Here is a 20,001-nt window from a genome sequence, read left to right as displayed (position 1 = left end):
GTAAGTGAAGGCATTCTGACTACAAGCGATTCAAGACATTTTGGAAACGTCAGACTCAGGAGTGGGTCGTCTTTTTCCTTCTCTGATAACTGGTATTTAAGGTCTTGTTTGGAAAAAAAAAATCTCGTACTTAAACTCTTTCAGGAACCACAAATGATTTTTTCTTTCGATGCAGTGCAGCTGCTTCAAGCCTGTCTACCGACAGAGATCTTTGTTATGACTTTCAGCCCTTAACATGTTTGGAAATGAGAACAAATGGAACAAAGCTTACGATTGCATTTTGCAGCCCGAAGAAGCAATACTTACCCTTTGTCAGAAAACTCGGGAGATGATTTGGATAGCAATGTTCACATGTGCTTCCAAAGACCGGCATGGATCTCAACATCTAATGTTCAAATGAAGCTGACACCAAGGCAGAACGCCCTAACTCCAGTAGTAAAGGAAAGCGCATCTGTTCCTTCACCTGAAAATGTTCGTAAAAAGAGCAGCTGTCTACAGATTTCACTGCAGCCGACAAGGTACAATGGATGTCTTCAGCCTAGCAATGCCATAGCCGCTGGTGAGGATGCATCATTTCCTTGTGCCCTGAAGGATGGCATTTACAGCCGTGCGGTGGTGGATAATGAACTGAACGCTGTGAACGATGGTAACCTTTTGAGCAATTCTGCCGTATGCAGTGGTAGCCTTAGTAATTTTTCAACCAGTGAAAATGAATCTTACAGTAGCAACTGTAGTGACTATGGGTCTTGTACAAGTATCGCAAGTGGAGGTTCCTGTACCAATAGTTTCATCAGTGACAGCAGTGGTTATACCTTCCCATCAGTGGATAACAGTTTTCTCAGTGGAAATTCATCTTCTGACAGCATTTCCACGAGAAGTGTGCCAAGCAGGATCACTACACCGTGTGATTTTTTTTCAAGAAGTACACGCACAGTGCCATTTGCCCAGGATGACTTAGAACATGGACTCGAGATGATGAAGTTGCCGGTAAGCAAGAACTCGAAAATTCCACTGAAACGATGTTCATCCTTAGTCATTTTTCCAAGGAGTCCTTCAAACACGCCACCCGTTTCTCCAACAAGTACAGCAGGTCCTTTTCCCAGCAAAGGATCCTATCAGACCTCGCACCAATTTGTTATTTCTTCTAGTGAAATGGCCCACAGTGAAGACAGAACTGGCGCTAAGGGATTTCTCTCAACAGCTGTTAATGGCCTTCGGTTATCCAAGACAACCTGTACATCTGGAGAAGTAAGATACCTACGCCCACTTCACAGGAAGGGCTCTTTGCAAAAGAAAATTGCCCTTGCAAATAATAGTCCAAAGCAGGCTGTCTGCGAAAAGTCAGCCGACGGGATTTCTTGTATTTCACTGTGTTCCACCCAACCAAAAGCAAATGCTTTAGGTGATGAAAAAGCAAATGGTGAACCAGAGATGTCTGAGATTAAGCTTCATTCAAATATAGAACATTTTAAACTTCAGCATAGGACAACTGAATGTCTGCCATCCTCCCCAAATGTAGATTATCGAATAAATATCAGTGGAAAATCAGAGAGTCCAAATCCACAGAGTAACAGAAACCATACTATTTTGCGAAGAAGTATTTCATTGGGAGGGACTTCTCCAAGTGTTTCCTGTTTATCCAGCCTTAAACACAATTGTTCTAAGGGGGGACCAGCTCAATTACTCATAAAGTTTGCACCTGGAAATGAGGGTAAAATCAATAATTTCTCAGGAGAGAGGAACAGAGATTGCACAAGTGAACTCTCTAATTCTTTGAAGCATTCTTGTAAGGTAAGTTTCCCCCTGGTTTTAGTGAATGTAACTTTATATTAAAATAACTTAATGCAATATTTGGTTAAGATTTATTACAGTTTAGCATTTTCACATGCTTTCCAGTTCCTTAGCTAGCAGGTTTTTTGTAGAACTTTTTATTTGTAAATCTCAAGGACCTCAGTAGTTTTTCATTCTATTTTTCATTTTACCAATGTAGAAAATATGCATTATAAAGTTTCAAAGTGATTAAAACCATAAAACATTCATAATATAGAAATGAATTTGTTTCTACAGCATTTTACTTTGTTCCACTTCCCATTGCTGTAGTATATACCATAGTATTTGAAGGTAAAACTTTATAATTTGCATACTTTATTCCTCTTTTTTAAAATACTTATCTTGTATTCACCTATTCTTAGTTATTTTGAAATAATTATGTTTATGCAAGATACTAAGTAAATAATTAAATGCCCATAAAATGTGAAAATCTCATTTTAAGTGAACATAGGAAAATATTTTTAATTTCATATTTTTCTTATGTCATTGATACAACTATCTTCTACATGTTTAAAGAAGAAGAAAAATAAATGGTGTCTGCATTTGTATATACTATTAACCACAGGAATTTTGTTTTCACTCTATTTTTCTTTAGCTACCAGTTATGACTGACTTCTAAAATATAGCTCACTCTTTCAAAATTATTGAATACTAAACTTTGTATTTGTAATCTTTTAGTAACGACATTTACAGTAATTTTAGTTTCTTTTTTATATCTTTTGATACTATTCATAATTTAACTTGAATGAGGCTTAACCAAAAAAATTTATTATGTAATTTGGCCTTTTCAAGTACTTTAAGAATTTTTCACTTAAATAGATATTTTAAAAATATTTAGAAGATCTTACCAGATTCCAGTAATTTTTAGAAATTTTCTTACTAAATTCTCTGTGACAATGCATAAAATAATAGCTTTTTAAAAAAAGACTGTGTTTATAAAACAACTAACAATTGTATTAAACTGTTAAAATAAACTTTTGTATAAGTAACTTTGGGTAACTAAAATAGTATGCCAATGCTATTTAATTTTCTCTTTTGGAATTTAGTAAAATAATTATTGATACCCACTGCCTAGATTTTACTGTAGCAGCTATTTTATTGGTAATGGGAAAAGATCACATTTCAAATTGATCTATATTTTAAGTAAATCTACTTTAAAAATAATCTAGCAATTGTAATCTATTAGCAATTATAATCCATTCAGTTGTCATTGTTTTGATTCTTAAAAGAAAACAATCAAATGATACCATGAAGAAGCATATTAATAGATTCCCTAATCAAGTTACATGTGTCTCATAAATTTGTTTCACATTTAGTGAAATAATCTGAAAGAAATAACTAAAATGATTTAAATATTCTTAAAACAGTTGAATTTATGGTAATATTAAGTTTGTTGCTGATTTTGAAAAAGGTTTTTTAATAAAGTGTGATTAAATGCATTTATCTAATATACATATACATTATTATTGGTCTTAATAATATGTTTTGAGTTTTTATAGTTTATTAAATGACTTTTCTTTACAAGAGTATTTAAACAGTATTCTGATTGTTAAATTCAAAATTTGGTAGATCTAATTTGATCAAATTGGTTAATGGTAGATCAAGGGTTTATTTTTAAAGGAAAATATTAACATGCTTTTTCTAAACATGGCAGTGGTAACAATAATGGGGTTTTAGAAATAATCCTGTGTCTATCAATAATTATATATTAATCTAATTACAGTGGCATATTGTAGCTTCTTTATAAATAAACAGCTCCTAAAATATTTCCCATGACTCCAGTTAGTCTGGGTTAGTGATATGCTGAGTCTGGATTCACATTTAACAAGTTGATATTAGAGTAGCATTTAGTAATGTCAACTATCTGCGCTGAGCAGCCGTGAAATTAAGTAACTGCTTTGGTGAGGACCCTAGTTTCTAAAACAGTGAGAGGTCTACAGATTTTTTTTCTTACATTTTTAGCTATCATTCTGTAGTGGCATATCTATTTCCTAGCTCTCCATAATCAACAACTTGTTAATGACTATTTTTTTTAATCTGGTGAGAACTTGTTCCTGTCTCTAAGCCAGAGGCACTGTTCTGTATTTACACTCTAGAAAGAATATGGGTGTTTTCAGTTAGCACCATGATGCTTGAGTTGGACATAGCAAAGAAAGTAACAATAACTGGCATATGTTTTTTATATGTTTCTTTTGAAATACAACACTATCTTTGTAAAGACCATATAATGACTTTTGATAAGAAAGTTGGTATTTGATGCTATATGTGAATATAATGTTTTGTTAGCTTAGTCAAGAAGTAGTGCCAGGGCTAGAGAGATAACAGTGGGTAGGGTGCTTGAATGCATCTAACCCAGGTTTGATTTCTGGTACCCCATTTGGCCCCCATACAATGCCAGGAATAATTTCTGAGTGCAGAGTCAAGACCCTTAAATATCACCCAGTGTACCCCCAATCCCCAAAAATGATTTAAAAAAGAGTAGTACCAATTAGTATTTTTAACTCTAAAAATATTACTATTGTAAATATTTATTATTTTACTTTCCCATTTTCTTTTCAAAAAAATTGTAGTTGAGGTATCTGCATTTTTACTTTTGTTATAAATGCAAATTTTGTTTGGTAGTAACTTTTATGGAGCTGCAAAATATAAATGCTAAATAGAATTGCAAATTTTATTTGATAGTAATTTTTGTATAGAGTTACTATCTACCTCTCACCTCCCCACTTCCCAAAGTGCTAAGGACCTCTCAAGTTATTTCTAATTCCTTTATTTTCTCCTTCTAGCACATCTGTTGTTTTCTAAATGTTTCATGTTCAAAAACTAAATTTCTCATAATCAGAGGCTTGTTTTATTGACCCATTATTTAAAATGCTTGCATATTTGTCCAAGTCTGCACATACCTCTCATTCTCTGTGTATAGGTATATTTTTATTAGAAAATGCAGTTTTCTATTTTCTTTCTTTTTTTAGTTATAAAATTTACTCCTCACTGTGTGTTACTTAATAGCATAGGTAGGTAAATTGCTTAAACCTAAAGTAGTAAAACTTTTTAAATCATACATCTTCAAAAACCTAAACTATTCTAAAATTTATATATTTCAATAATTTATTATTTACTTGCTCATCCTAAAATACATGTTGTTTGTTTTGTGGTGTTGTTGTTTGGTTTTTGTGTCACACTCTCAACAGAGCTCAGGATTTATGCCTGTCTATGTTAGGGATCAATCCTGGAAGGGCTTAGAGCATAATGTGTGGTTCTGAGGAATATCTTGAGTTTGCTGCATGAGCCTTTCCCTCTCTTCTCTTGACCACTCCAATACATATTTTAAATATAGACTTTTTTTAGTGTTCCACTATTTTCTCAGTCCTTATTAACAATTTATTAACCAAATATTAAGGGGCATTTTTGACCACATACTTCATTTTTCTATAAAAACATTTCCCCATGATTATATATCATAAAATATAATTTGTACATATTCAGTCTAAAACTGTGATGTCACAAGTTTAATGACAATATTTAGAAATTCTGCGAGAAATGAACATTTGTATGTGTTTATTTCTAAGAACTCCAGTTACAATATTAAAAACAACAGTTGTGGCATTGAATTGCTTGCTTCATAAACACTTTGTATTTCTCTAGATATTTCTTGTTTCACATTCAGTTAGCATGCAGGCTCCTGCTATACTGTTTGCCAACTCATTAACCCAAATACTAATAACAAAAGAAAATAAAACATAGTCTTTGTTTGGGGGAATTCTTATCCAATAATGACAGATACACTGATCACAACAACAAAAATTCAGTTTAATGTGTGATGTGCTGAAGTAGAGATATGTGAGAGTCAAAAGTGTTTTTGTAAAGAGGTAGACCTGGTTGATAGAAGGCTTCCTATCAGAGGGGACATTAGTAGGTGAGTTAAGGTTTACCAGGCAGAAAAAAAAAATCAAAGAGAATATTCCAGAACAGGGAGTCTCAGTTTCAGACTGCTGACATTTTGGGGGTCTACTTTGTTATGTGGGAACTGCCATTTGCTATGTAGGATGTTCATATGCATCTCTGGTTTCCACCTATTGCACTCCTCTGCCCCACCGTAACAACAGAGGATATCTTCAGACCCTGCCATATATTCCCCTTTAAGCAGGACTGTCCCAGGTTGAGAATCATGAGCCTCAGATGAAGGAAATTTGGGGAGAAGTGGGGCTTGGGCTATATGTCCAGTATGTGCAGGGTCACACAGACTAGAGCTTCCCAAATTCCACTAGGTATAGTCCAGCTGGAGAGGCCCAGATAAAAGAAAGAAAGGAACCTTGCTGTCCACAGTTCAGCAAACTCTGAATGTGGAGGAGACAATGTCTGGAAGAAAACTAGCTCATTAGTCCCATTGGATGCTTATCTTCATGCTAACAACAGTTGGGCAAATGCATGCCTGTGTCCAGAAGTGAAACACACTCAATTTTTATATTTTGGGATGCCATGTTTTTTATTATGCTGAAGACTATAAATGAATCAAAAAAGTTCAAGTTTTCTTAGCTTGCATGACTAAGTGAATGGAAGTGCCATAGTATGAGATGGGAAATTCAGAAGATGAAGCTAGAGAAGGGAATAAAGCAAAACTTGTACATTAGAGTGTTAAGGTGCTGAGACGTTGTCCTAATAGAGTGGTACTGTGATCAGCAGAGGAATTGGAGACACGGGACTTGAGCTCAGGAGAGAAACAAAGTAAGTGTAGCTGTAATAATTATGTAGATAGTCAAAGCCTTACATAGGGATGAATTTAAAAGAATAAAATTGAGTCAAGGGGAGGAGATACGTAAGAATTCTGGGGACCACCAACTTTGAGAAAGCAGTTGAACAGGAGATAAATAGAAGAGACACTCAGGGAAACAGGCAAGGTATGCATGGTGCAGAAATTAAGTGGGAGAGATTTCAGGGGTAATACTACAATAGCACCATAGTAAACAAAAAAAAATTTTTTGTCTTGCTAGATCTGAGGGTATTACATTATTTTTACTTTTTTAAGAAAAATGGGCCCGGAGAGATAGCACAGCGGCGTTTGCCTTGCAAGCAGCCTATCCAGGACCAAAGGTGGTTGGTTCGAATCCCGGTGTCCCAAAATGTCCCCCGTGCCTGCCAGGAGCTATTTCTGAGCAGACAGCCAGGACAATAATAGGTTCTAAGGTAGAATAACAATACAGAGAGCAGGGAGCTTGCCTTGCATGCAGGTAACCCAGGTTATATTCCTAGCACCACTTCTGTTCCCTCAAACAGAGAGCCAAAAGTAAGCCCTGAGCCATGCCACATGTGGCTCAAATCTCTGCCCCAAAGAACAGTTTCTGAGCAAATACTGTAAATTCTGGTTGGGGTAAGAATAAAACAGGCAAGGAAACAAAATCAATTAACATAAGCTCCTTGATGAGTGTAGCAGAATAGGCATGAAGTAGTGTAGACAGGGTTATTATTTGATGATTGATATACAGAAGAGAATGAGCACTGAAAGAAAACAAAAAAGGAGCTATAACAAATAAAATGGAAATAATGATAAAAGCAAAAACTTGAGATAGTATCTGAATATTTAGCTCATTTGAATAGCATTGTTGAACTCTTCACTCTCCTTACCATTACCAACAAATCAAAATGAGCCAGAGACACAGTATGGGAATTAAGATGCTTGACTTGTACATGCCCCAACTCCAGCACCAAATATGGTCCTCTGAGCACTGCCAGGGGTGACCCCTAAGCACAGAACTAGCAATGAGCCCTGAGTACAGAGTTGTGGCCCAGAAAAAGTAAACAAATACATAAAAGGCCTAAATAGTCTTCATGTAGAAAATCTGGCAAGGTTTAATGCCTCATTAAATCCTCTTGCCTTTTTGTCATTGGCTTCTTCTAGGACAAGGGAACCATTTATACTAGCTATTATGAGTTTTTGCCGTTCTGTGCTTTACCTTACAGATGACTGTGAAGTATAACAACATAGACCAGAGAAGTTGAGAATAGAAGCCTATTTTGCAAGAGGAAGTTGACAGAGTGAGCCATTGGGTAGCTATGCTCTATGTGGAAGTCAGGATAGAAGTGGATGAGTGATCAGAGAAGGAGCCAACAATCTTTTTTAGCACACCCCAGGAAATACCAGAACTAAGGCTCAGCTGGGTAGCTCGGTCTCCTTTGTTTGCCCATGTGTGAGATTGGAAGTCTGGGATCTTCAAAAGAATGTACACGAGGGGTTTAGGTCTGTCCTTGTTCAGTGAGATGTTATGCCATGAAAATGATAGCAGTTGTTGAAAGGGATTTTACTCTAACTGAATTTTAACCAGACTGTTCAAGCAAGTCTAACTGAAAAGGTCTCAGAATTTGGAAGGATGAGCAACTAGTTTATCTTTGTGTTTAGAGCTTATTCAGGAGCTGGTTACCAGAAAGAATTCTTTGACCTAGTGAAACCATGAGGTTTCTAGTTAAGCTTGAATATATTTGTGGTGTAAAAACATCAGCCTCCTCTTGACTTAGATGTATTACAAGACCATAATTACATTGTGGGAAAATGTGTGATTTTTCTTAGTAGAAAAAAATTTAGCAAATAAAGAGGGATGGAGCTCAGTGGTTGAGCACTGGCCTTGCCTGGCATGTGTGACTCTTGGGGTTCAATCTTGACAATATATACACATTACCTGTATGCACATATATATAAAATGATACTATTTTTTAATTTTATATAATTATTAGGTTAAGTCTAAGAAGACATTAATATTGTAAAAATGGAAATTTTTTCTATTTTCCATAAGGAATAAGGAAATACACATAATGTATAATATTGATTATAAATGTATATATTACCAAGGAAAAATTTATATTAGGGATGTTATTTGTATAGTGGACAATGTGTGATTATTACTTAATCAAGTACTTAAGTAATTTTGTGTCTTGCTAGATCTGAGGGTATTACATTATTTTTACTTTTTTAAGAAAAATGGGCCCGGAGAGATAGCACAGCGGCATTTGCCTTGCAAGCAGCCTATCCAGGACCAAAGGTGGTTGGTTCGAATCCTGGTGTCCCAAAATGTCCCCCATGCCTGCCAGGAGCTATTTCTGAGCAGACAGCCAGGAGTAATCCCTGAGCACTGCCGGGTATGGCCCAAACCAAAAAACCTAAAAAAAAAAAAAAAAAGAAATGTATTAAGAGGGGCTGAGTGATAGTACAATGGGTAGGGCATTTGCTTTGTACATGTTCAACCTGGGTTTGTTCTCCAGCATATCAATGGTCCCCCAAGCTTGCCAGGAGTAATTTCTGAGCTAGAGCCAGGAGTAACCGCTGAGCACAGCTGAGTTTGGCCCCCCACCCCCCACCCCCCCCCAAAAAAAAAACAAAACAAAAAGAAATTTACTAAGAAAAAATTGAGGGGAGATAAAGAGAGGCAGATAGGTATTAAGAGAAAACCTGAAATTCTTCAAAGGGACACAGCTTAGGTCAGGGGTCTCAAACTCAATTTACCTGGGGGCCGCAGGAGGCAAAGTAGGGGTGAGGCAAGGCCGCATAAGGGATTTCACCAAATAAAGGCCTCAAACGTCATTATTAACAGTTTTAATTATTTCTTCTGAACATGAATAGAACATTGAGTGAAGATCATGAACAGTTCTTCTGAACATGGCATATTTTGCCTATTCCTTGCTGCCAGAGACTTGACAGTGCTCCTTCTGAATCTGAACCACGTTTGGCTTTAGAGAGGAAGCAGTTGAGACCCTCAGTATGGCTTGAAGATGATCATCATTAAGTCTAGACCTGTACTTTGACTTCTTGAAGTTCATTGTGGAGAATAACTTTTCACACAAATATGTGCTCCCAAAAAGGCACATGGTGCGCTTGAACATTCGGGAAAGCTCAGGGAAGCTGGGGGCAATTCTCTCAAAAATTGCTCATGCATGCCTGTTTTTCCACTAATCTCCCTGAACTTGGCTTTGAGATCAGAGTTTCATTGCAGGTCAATGAGCTCCATTTGAAGCACAGGAGGGGCATCTTGCACATCAAAGGAAAAGGGGTCCACAAAAATTTGGAAAATGGCTCTGTGCTTTTTGAAGTCTGCAAATCTGTGATCAAATTCCTCCTCTAGCTTAAAAATAGCATCAACATATTTCTCACCCCTGAATGGTATGCCTGCATCCACAAGTTCCTTGCATGCTGGGAAATGGCAAAGGTTTGTCTGAGAGAGCTGGGATTTCCATCACACAAGTTTTGATTTTTTATTAATTTTTTATTTTTAATTATGAGAATAAAGATACAAAGAAAGAAGACAAGGTAAAGTTACAGTGGAAGGACAATCACCCATAAACAGAATGCTCAGTAGTCCCATTGCTGATATCTTAACTTTGAACTTTCAGCCAAAGAACATTAAGAAAAATAAAACAGAGCCCATATACAATTACTTTGTCTCTCAAGTCCCCAGATTTTAGTACATAATATTTCTTAGCAGCACCCAAAGCAATCTAAAGACATAAAACTTATGTAACTTCTTAAACATTGGAGGCAAAGTACTTTTTTACATTTCCATGCATATGCATATTAGTTTAAATTAACCTCAAAAGTTTAAGTTGGTTTTTTAAGGATTAGAGTCAAAGGAGCACAGTAAAAACGGTGTTAGAGTGGCAATTATTGTTTGCATAGGCCCACCAAAATATGAGGGACATGGAAAGGAAAAGCCTTGGCCTAAATACAAGGAGACCCTACCCCTGAAGTTTCCTGGCATAAGATCAACTCTAGGCTCCAGGCAAACTAGTTTGTCTAATCCAGGTCATTGTCTATAGTGCCAATCCACTTTTATTTTTCACACAGTCCCTGTTGTTGGTATCATCTTTCTGTATTAAAGATCCTGGAAACTGCATATCCTATATTGCAGTTAGGATGGTGCAGAGCGTCCTCTCATTTCACCTCACAATTAAAGGGCAATGCAGAGAACCCAGTCCTGTAAGCAGGTCGTTGTTGTTGTCAAGTCTTCTTAGTGTTAAGGGAAGTCTCTTTTGAGCAGGTCGATGTCAGAGCCATGGTACGGTCTTCCCTGGTAGAGGATTGCTTCCAGGTGTTGTTATAAAAAACCTTGGATGTTTTGTAGATAGCTTCCCTGGTTCAGGGGTGAATGGAGGATGCCCATTCATCTGAGGCCTGTGCCATGTCGTTATATCAATGTTCAGGGTGTAAGGTCCCATTGCACTATGAGATTTATGTGTTCCAATCTCTATTAGATAAGAATTTATTTGTATGTATAGTATTTTCCCATTTTAATGTGCCTATGCAAACCAGGAACAATGCCATGTGGCATTATCAGTGCATATGGGGGGCATAAGCACAAATCCAACAATCCTCATGACATGGTTCAATCATAAGCATTAAACTGAGGACTCTTCCACCAAAATTCCTTATTGAACAGCTCACAAAGAGAAGACAAGATAAAAAGTGGGTAGAATCGTCACGGTAAAAGAATATTTAGAAAGAATTATAGCTGTTAAAGAAAATACACATAAAATATTCAAAAGACATATGTGTCTATTTTATGTCTTTTGAAACAGTTGGGGGATTTTAAATCCAATGCATGACTTTGGTGTGTGATTAGAACTGTGTAGTATTGAAGTTAAAAAGGGTAAATGTTGGTTACTGATGGTTGGGAGTTAAGGAGTAATAATGAGCTTTGTAGGGGTATGTGAAAGGGCAGAATCTGTTGGGGCAAGAGGTCGGTCTTGGTGCCTAACAAATTAAAGAACTGAGGGTAAAGAGGGTTAATTAAGGGGAAGATAACGAATCCGTATTGGGAGGTGAGGGAGTAGAAGGGGCTCTGGTGTGGTGAAGGGGAAATATATCAGAAGGGCTATATACATTGTATAGATTAATTGTTTATGGATTAGGCTTGGCAGGCAGAGAGGACCACTGTATAGGAAGTAACGTCTACAAATACTCTGATTTTAGAGACCTATTTGAGTATTATCCTCCAAATCTAGGGAATTCCATTTTTTTTCTAGAAACAGTCGAGAATTAAGAATATTTTTGGGTGTTGTTAAAAAGTATATAAATGTGCCCGTGCGCTATTGAAAATGAATACTAGGAAGAAAAGAACTCCTGAATAGGGTCCAGTTTGCATAGAGGAGGAATTTCTCTCCCCCACCCTCCCCCCAGGGCCCGATTTACCAGGCCTGGCCCTGAAGACCACTCTGGCCTGGGGGAATCTCAGTCCCCTGGACTAAGTGGTTAGCCCAGAGGGCCTATGGCTAGCTGTCCTGCCCAGAGCCCCCAACATACCAGCTGAAGAGAAACAGAAGAACTGGCATGTGGAATCTTCTGGGTGCAGCCCCTGCCTCTGTAGTTTGTGGATGCATGGGGGAGGAATTTCTCTCCCCCATCGTCCCCACAGGGCCTGATTTACCAGGCGTTGCCCTGAAGACCACTCGCGTGGGGGGATCTCAGTCCCCTGGACTAAGCCATCACACAAGTTTTGTGGAGAATGCTCTTACATTGTCATAGGCAGCACTGATAAGCTTCCCCGGGCCTTGTAACATCTTGTTTAGTACATTCAGCTTATGTCTGATGTCAACAAGAAAAGCTAAGTTCATGAGCCATTTGTGATCACTCAACTCAGAAACAGCATTCCCATCCTTCTCCATGAAGGCTTTCACTTCTTCTCTCAACTCAAAAAATCTTTTCAGGACATTTCCCCTGCTGAGCCAACGTACCTCGGTGAAATAGAGCACATCTCCATATTCTGACTCCATTTCCTCTTAAAAAAAAAGCATGGAACCTCCTGTGCTTTAAGCCCCTGGATCTGATTTGGTTGATGCATTTCACAACAACAGACATCACATTGTCACACGGCAGGCATTTACTGCAAAGGGCCTGCTGATGGATAATGCAGTGAAGAGCAGTGGCCTTCTCTCCATCCTCCTCTTCAAGTCTTTTTTGAACAAGTGCCACCAGTCCATTTTTCCTCCCTGTCATCGATGGTGCTCCATCGGTTATTATTCCAACAAACCTCTTCCATGGCAAACCTGCATTCTCAATGGCATCACACAGATGCCGAAATATCTCATTAGCGGTGGTCTGGCCATGCATTGGAATGATTGTGAGTAGCTCCTCTGTCAATTCAAAATTGCAGTCAGCACCACAGACATAAATTGTGAGCTGTGCAGTGTCTGTTATATCTGTGTCCTCGTCAAGAGCAACTAAGTATGCATCAAACCATTTGGTTTTTTCACACAGTTAATGATAAATGTCACTTGACATGTCAGAAATGCGCTCTGCCCTACATTGTTGGCAGAAAGGCTGATTTTACTAAACTGACCTTTCTTTTCCAGATAGATAATACTTGCAGCCTGAAACATGCATTTTTTAACAAACTCTCCTGTGAATGGTTTCCCTGCCTTAGCAGTCATCTCACTAACCAGCTTCAACTGATGCAACATTCTCTTTGGTTGCTTTCTTGAAGAAATCTTGTTGCCTCATTAGACATGCTTTAAGACTGGCAACCTGCTTGGCTCTCTCATTTCCTTAATATTTTGCACATTCCTCACATGTTTAGTTGAATAATGGCGTTTCAAGTTGTATTTCTTGTGCACTGCAACTTTCTCTGAGCAAATAAGACATGTGGGGATGCCCCTGTGCTCAACAAAGAAATACTGCGTCTCCCACTTTTCCTGAAATTGTCTGTGCTTGTCATCAGTTTTTCTCTTCACTGCAGGCTTTGATGAAGTCATGATGAAGGTATGACAAAATCTAATTCTGTAATAAACTTCTCTCCCTTAGGCCTCCGATAATGCAAGGGACAGCGGGTAGGAGCAGTGGAAATGACATCTGTGCTAGGTGCAAAGTATTCGCGATTATTCGCTTACCAAATATTCACAATAAAAAAATCGCATTAGTAAGAAAGAAAAAAGCAAAAAATCGCATTAAACATTTGCATACCCCGAATGGAACTGCTCGGGGTATGCGAATGTTTAATGCGATTTTTTCTTACTAATGCAATTTTTATTGCGATTATTCGGTAAGCGAATAATCACAAAAACTGCAATATTTGAAGGTCAGCTGCGGGCCACAAAATGTTGTACGGAGGGCCACAAACGGCCCATGGGCCATGCGTTTGAGACCCCTGGCTTAGGTACAATGGTTTATAATATGAGTAAAGTAATACTATCTAACATTAATTTTTCTTTTTCCCTCAAATTTCTGAGTATTGTCTCATAAAGCTTTAAGGACTGTATTTAGGTTAGTGGCACACAGAATTTCTCAAGTACACAGAATTATGCTTGATGAGAAAGGAAATTTAGAGCACAATAACATAGTTTTTAGGGGCCAAAGACTGGGAAGAGTGAACTATCACCAGTGAAACCAACCAACCTTTGGGAGGTGGGTCAGGGTGACACTTCTGCTTTTATGGATTCTGAGGAGAAACACCAATGCACCTTGACTGTTGTGGTTATTTGCATGTATCATTAGCATATTGTGTCCCATCTCAAGGAGAGGTTTATTTTTTTAGGATAGATATGAAGCCCTTGGTTTGTTCTTTAGGGCGCAGAATGACTGTCAGACTGGTTTGGGTTCATCTAGCAACCTTCTTTACAGTTTAGATTCCTTCTCTCCTGGAAGGGTGGGATTTGTGGTAATTTAGTAATGCTTTCTGAAACATTATGTGCAGTCAGAACTATTTATTCCTCAGGGTAGGAATTGTGGGAATGCTGTAATACTTGATACATACAGAACAAACAGGGCTGGCAGTTAGAAAATGGATATTTAAGTTGTCCAGTAGGCCAGTGATTTTCACATTCTCATGTGCATGCATATCACTTGTTAAGTGTAAATTTTGATTCAAGGTGTTGTTCTGGGGTGGGGCCTAAGATTTCTGTATTTTTACAAACTGCAGTTTACTCCAGTGCTGCCAACTCCCAAATACACCTAGAAAGCAAGGTGTTCTTTTACCAGAATTTTAATACAGTTTCTAGTTGAGGTAGCTATAGAGTCTTGCTCCCACATTTACATACTGAGCTTCCCTGGATGTATTGTGATTTTGATCAAAATAAGTCATAGAATTTTGAATCCACTTAGACTGGTTATTGAGGGAGGCCATGCACTATGGGAAATATTGTTTGGATATAAAAAAGGCAAGAATAAGGTTGGCTGTCTGCATCATAAAAGAACTTTAGTTTGATTGTTGCAAAATTATGGCTATTGAATATTCCAGAATTACATTTTACTTTCATTTAAGCTCTTGAAAAGTCTGATCTGCAAAAGCATGTCATTTCACTTAAAGAAATCTCTTAAATTTGTTATGACTGTAATTCTGGTTTATGTTGCTTTTAAAATTGTTGCCTGCATTTTTTTCCTTCTCAGCATGAGATTTGAAAAATACACGTTTGAAATTTAATAGTTTTTAAAACGAGTTTAGCTTATGCAAGCAACAGCCTCTGTCTTTCTCTTAGATACTGTAATGGTTAAATCTGACTTTGTCTTATGTAATGAATTGAAATGTCATATATAATCAATTCTTCATTGTAGCCTGTCTTTCTGTTTGCTTTTGGTTTTGGACCACAGCAAACTATGCTCTGGGCTTACTGGCCAAGAGCCTTTGTGTTCAGGTATCACTTCTTGTGATGCTCAGGGAAATATGTGCATTGCCAGGGATTGAACCTGGGTTGGCTATATCAAGGGCCATAACTTATCTTTGATAGCTCTCTAAGGAGAAAAATTATAAAATTATTTATACCTAATTTTATACTTTATGTTATACATTCTGTCAGTACATATGCTAAAATCTTAGAAACTATTTTTCCATTGCAGCAGGTTAGCATATTTACTACTAAGAGTGTAGCAGTAGTGCGCTAGTGTACAAGGTTGGCTTTTGTAGTCTTTGTGGCTATTCATGGCCTGGCCTAATTACAGGCAATTTTCTAAGATATTAGTAAAAAACAAAAAAACAAGACTGGAAGTAAAAAATATAGAGTGGCAAATGAAAATAGATGCACACTGCAGCAGGTAGATAAATCTAGATTTTATAGATGTGATCAGAGAAAAATTCTAGAGAGCAGATTATGCAAATGAATTGTATTTTCTGTTTTCTAATTTATTTGATTGTAACTCTCTAATTGGAAACTTTTTGTTATAGTCAGTCCTTTATCCCTAGTACTGAGAAGAGTCTTTCAAAATAGACACTCAGTAAACACCATTTTCATTAATTGGGAATGGGTTAGACCTGACCTGTAGAATCCTGACACATGTGGATGCTTCGACCACCATTTGCAGATAACTGGCTTGGGACGTTTAAGTGATGATGGTAATAGAGAGTAACTGGAGCTACTGAGGCCTCATTCTTTGCCTGAAAGTGTGGCACTCTTCAGTGAATAACACTTCCCTGGGGCGGATGCCAATGGAATATTATGATCGTGACTCAAGGATTAATTTCCACTGTGGAGTCTGATTCAGAGCCTACATATTTCATTTACTGGTACCATAGAACTATGTGTCTGGAGGGAGGCTCTATCAAGTTTTCTTTAAAAAAAAAAAAAAAAAGATTGAATGGGCGAATGCTTTTAGGGCATTTAAATAAAGTCATTAAATGAGCTCTTAATTTAATAAATTGTCTTCATCCCAGATTTTAGTTAAGGCTAGATTCTCTGATTTGTTCCAAGTAATTCTTAGCTAAGTCTGACCTTTACCTTTGGCCTCAAGACTGAAAGTAGGGGAACTCAGAGAATTGCAGAACTTAGAGGAAATTCAAGTCATCTTCTAAGTAAAAGAGTTTAAACAAATGTCATAAATAGAATTAGGAACCTGCTGTAATGGCAAATATTATTTCTGGCATCAAGAGTCTATAATTTAGATGAGAAACTGGTAAAATCCAGAATGCAGTACACAACAAATATATTATAGCTATCTGTTTACATCAAACAGACGAACACTTAGGTTTGTCCTTAAATTAAAATTCTTCTCATATCACACATGTGCCTATTTTAAAAGTCATATTTTATTTCTTTGAAAATTTTCTTGCTTTTTTTCTGAAGTCTCACTTCCTATTAGCCAAAATTTGAGTCTTTCAAATTGGTTTTTTATAATTTACCTTTCTGTTTTCTATTTCTTTGACATCTTATTCAACTTTCTGGAAGATTGTCCTGACCTTTTCTCTTTGAAAACGTTATTTTACTTTTTTAAAATTCAGACTTTATTTTCTGAAGCTTGTCTAGTATTATTTTTGTTTTACAAACATAATACATTAATTTCTCAGGATATTTTACTGGGGGGGTCTTCATTTGTTTGTCTGCTTTTTTAAAATTAGTATGAGTCTTACATTGTCTGGGATTCCTTTGGGTTGCTATTTTTGTTCTTGTTGCTTGTTTATTTGTGTGGATGTTTCTCTCCAGGTGCCTGCTGAAACCTATTCATTTTTTTGTTTTTGAAAACTTGTCACTAGATATTGTCTGGAAAACCTATATTTGTGTGGGGATTTGCAACTGAGAGGCTTCCTGGTTGAATTAAGTCTCTGAGTGTCCACATCTGGAGAACTTTTTTTGAGATCAATATATTTCCTCCTGAGAAGAAAATTCCAATGATAGCTCAGTTATATTTTATAGCCAATGTTAGAGACAAAGTAGAGTGGTGGTGATTTCTTTTTTGCAGACTCTGAAACTTAGCTAAATTTAGCATCATTCAGCTTTTAAAAAAATGATGTTTACTTAACCAAATTATGGGCTGATGATATTTTAACAAATTCATAGCAACTGAGGTGCCTTGCTGTCTCAATTACATTGTGGATAGACTAGAAGTGAAAGTATGCCTAGAAAAACTAAAGTAAATGTTCCTTATAATAAAAAATTGTATTTCCTTACATATTTTCCAACTTTATACAATTTTGGACAAATATTTAATTGTAATTATGCAAGTGTGACACTTGAAAAAGGGAATAGCCTTAATTTTGTGTTTCATGGTTTGGTTATAGGACAAGGTATAGGAAGAGGAGACTGAAATGATCTCCTAAAATGTAAAATTAGTTGTACAGTCACAGCTAATATTGTGACCTTAAACCTCAACATTGATTTTTTTAACTCAGAGAAAATCCTGATATATATACATTTTAAAAAATCTTTCTTCCGTAAAAGTTGGTATCAGTTAATGTTTCTGTTTTATTTCAGCAAAACCCAGATTATCTTTATTTATATCAGAAATGTGAGATCAAACTCAAAAAAATTAAAATGTCTTACTCAAGTTTATAAATTAGTAAATATCATATTTGGTTTTGATTTGTTTGTATGGCCCCCAAAACTCAGGAGTTATTCCTGGCTCTGCTCTCAGGGATCACTTCTGGCAGTGCTCAGGAGAAATAAGAGATACTTGGGATCAAATCTGAGCTAGCAGCCTGGAAGGCAGACACCCTACAAGTTCTACTATCACTCCTAGTACTATTATTCCTAGTAACTGTCACATTTGGACAAAAACTCATCTCTATTATGTAGTTTTCTACTACATTGCTAGCCAGGAAGACTTTAACTTCACCCCATGTAGGAGGAATTTATAGAATAAAAAAATTTGAGGAAAGCTGTTATGGTTTTCTTTCTCTTTATGTGTGTGTATATACATATACACACATATATAAATGTGTGTATAACCAAAAAGGGGAAAATATGTTTTAAAAAGAGAAATTTTTAAGTGAGAAAGGACCCCGAGAGGAGGGAGTAACTCAAGAGGTTCGGCTTTGAGCCTGGACCGGGTGAGTTCTGCCCTTTTATTTGTAGAAGAATCGGGGCACCTCAAGAGAATTAAAGATTTAAAAAATAAAAGAGAGAAATTTTCTTATTGACTGACTTTTATACCTTTTTTGTTTTGTTTTTGGTTCATAGCCAGTAGCACTGAGGGGTTTCTCCTAGGTCTGCGCTCAAAAGTCGCTTCTGGCTGGTTTGGGGGACCATATGGGATGCCGGGATTCTAACCACCATCTGTCCTGGGTCTGCCTTGTGCATGGCAAACGCCCTACAGCTGTGTTATCTCTCCCAGCCCCTCTTTTATACCTTATTTTTTGTTTGTTTGTTTGTTTGTTTTTTTGAGGGGGTCACATCTGGCAGCACTCAGGGGTTACTCCTGGCTCTATGCTCAGAAATCGCTTTTGGCAGGCTGGAGGTGGGTGGGGATGGGGACCATATGGGATGCCGAGATTCGAACCACAGTCTTTCTTCATGCAAGGCAAACACCTTACCTTCATGCTATCTCTCCGGACCTCTTTTATACCTTCTTAAACCACATTTCTAGACAACCAGCTTTTCTTTTAAAGCAATAGTACAGCGGTAGGGTATTTGCCTTACACACAGCTCACATGGGACGATCCGGGTTCATCCCTGGCATTCCATATGGCCCCCCAAACCTTCCAGGAACAATTTCTGAGTGCAGAGCCAAGAGTAACCCCTGAGTGTCACTGGGTGTGGCCCCAAAACCAAAAATACATACATATATACATACATACATTTTCCTGTTTCTCTTTTTTTCTTTTTCTCTTTTTTAACTATGCTCCAGCATTTATCCTTTCATTTATTCTTTCTGATAACTTTTTTAGTCAGATAATAAATGCTGTGTTTCTTATCCTATAATACTTTTGTTCCTTTTCTTTTTGTACTGTTATTCACATTACTATAAATATAGCTTATCTTTTAAATATGTCATTTTCTCTTCTTTTGTCTGTGACCCAACATTCATCATTTCACGTGTTCTTTCTTAAAATTTTTGTTCACATAATAGTATAGCACTGTTTTGTTCTTTTTTTTTATTGTTTATTGTTATAAACTACTTTTCCTTAAATATTTAAAATCTGTTTTACATAAGGAATCTCCAGATACACACACAAAATAATGCAGTGGTCCCCAACTAAACCTCACTGCATACCCAGTTTTGAAAGTTTAGAATATTTTGTTACCTCCCCCAAAAATAAAAAAAATAAAATAAAATATTTTGTTAGGGGTCAGAGCTGTAGTATGGTGGATGGGATGTTTCTCTGGCATGTAGCCAACCCTATAGTGTTCAATCCCCAGTACCCTATAAAGGTGCCCAAAGCCTGCTAGAAGTAATCTCTAAATTCTAAGCCAGAATTAAGCCCTGAGTACTGCCAGTGTGGCCCAAAACACAAAAGCAAATAAATTAAATTAAATGTCTTGTCCATTATGTCATTA

At 37.0% G+C, this 20,001-nt stretch overlaps 1 protein-coding gene across 4 annotated transcripts in view; it reads left to right on the top strand.

The window, feature by feature from the left end:
• Positions 1-255: 255 nt before the first annotated feature.
• NEDD4 (NEDD4 E3 ubiquitin protein ligase) overlaps positions 256-20,001 on the top strand; it is a 91,084-nt gene continuing 71,338 nt past the window's right edge. For all 4 annotated transcript variants that reach the window (XM_049773589.1, XM_049773587.1, XM_049773588.1 and 1 more), the window contains exon 1: positions 256-1,791. In XM_049773589.1, coding sequence (XP_049629546.1) covers positions 256-1,791 — 1,536 coding nt within the window. The remainder of the gene's footprint in view (positions 1,792-20,001) is intronic.

This window comes from Suncus etruscus, chromosome 5 (assembly GCF_024139225.1).
Source record: "Suncus etruscus isolate mSunEtr1 chromosome 5, mSunEtr1.pri.cur, whole genome shotgun sequence".
NCBI classification, from domain to species: domain Eukaryota; kingdom Metazoa; phylum Chordata; class Mammalia; order Eulipotyphla; family Soricidae; genus Suncus; species Suncus etruscus.
This window is presented reverse-complemented; position numbering and strand designations above follow the sequence as displayed.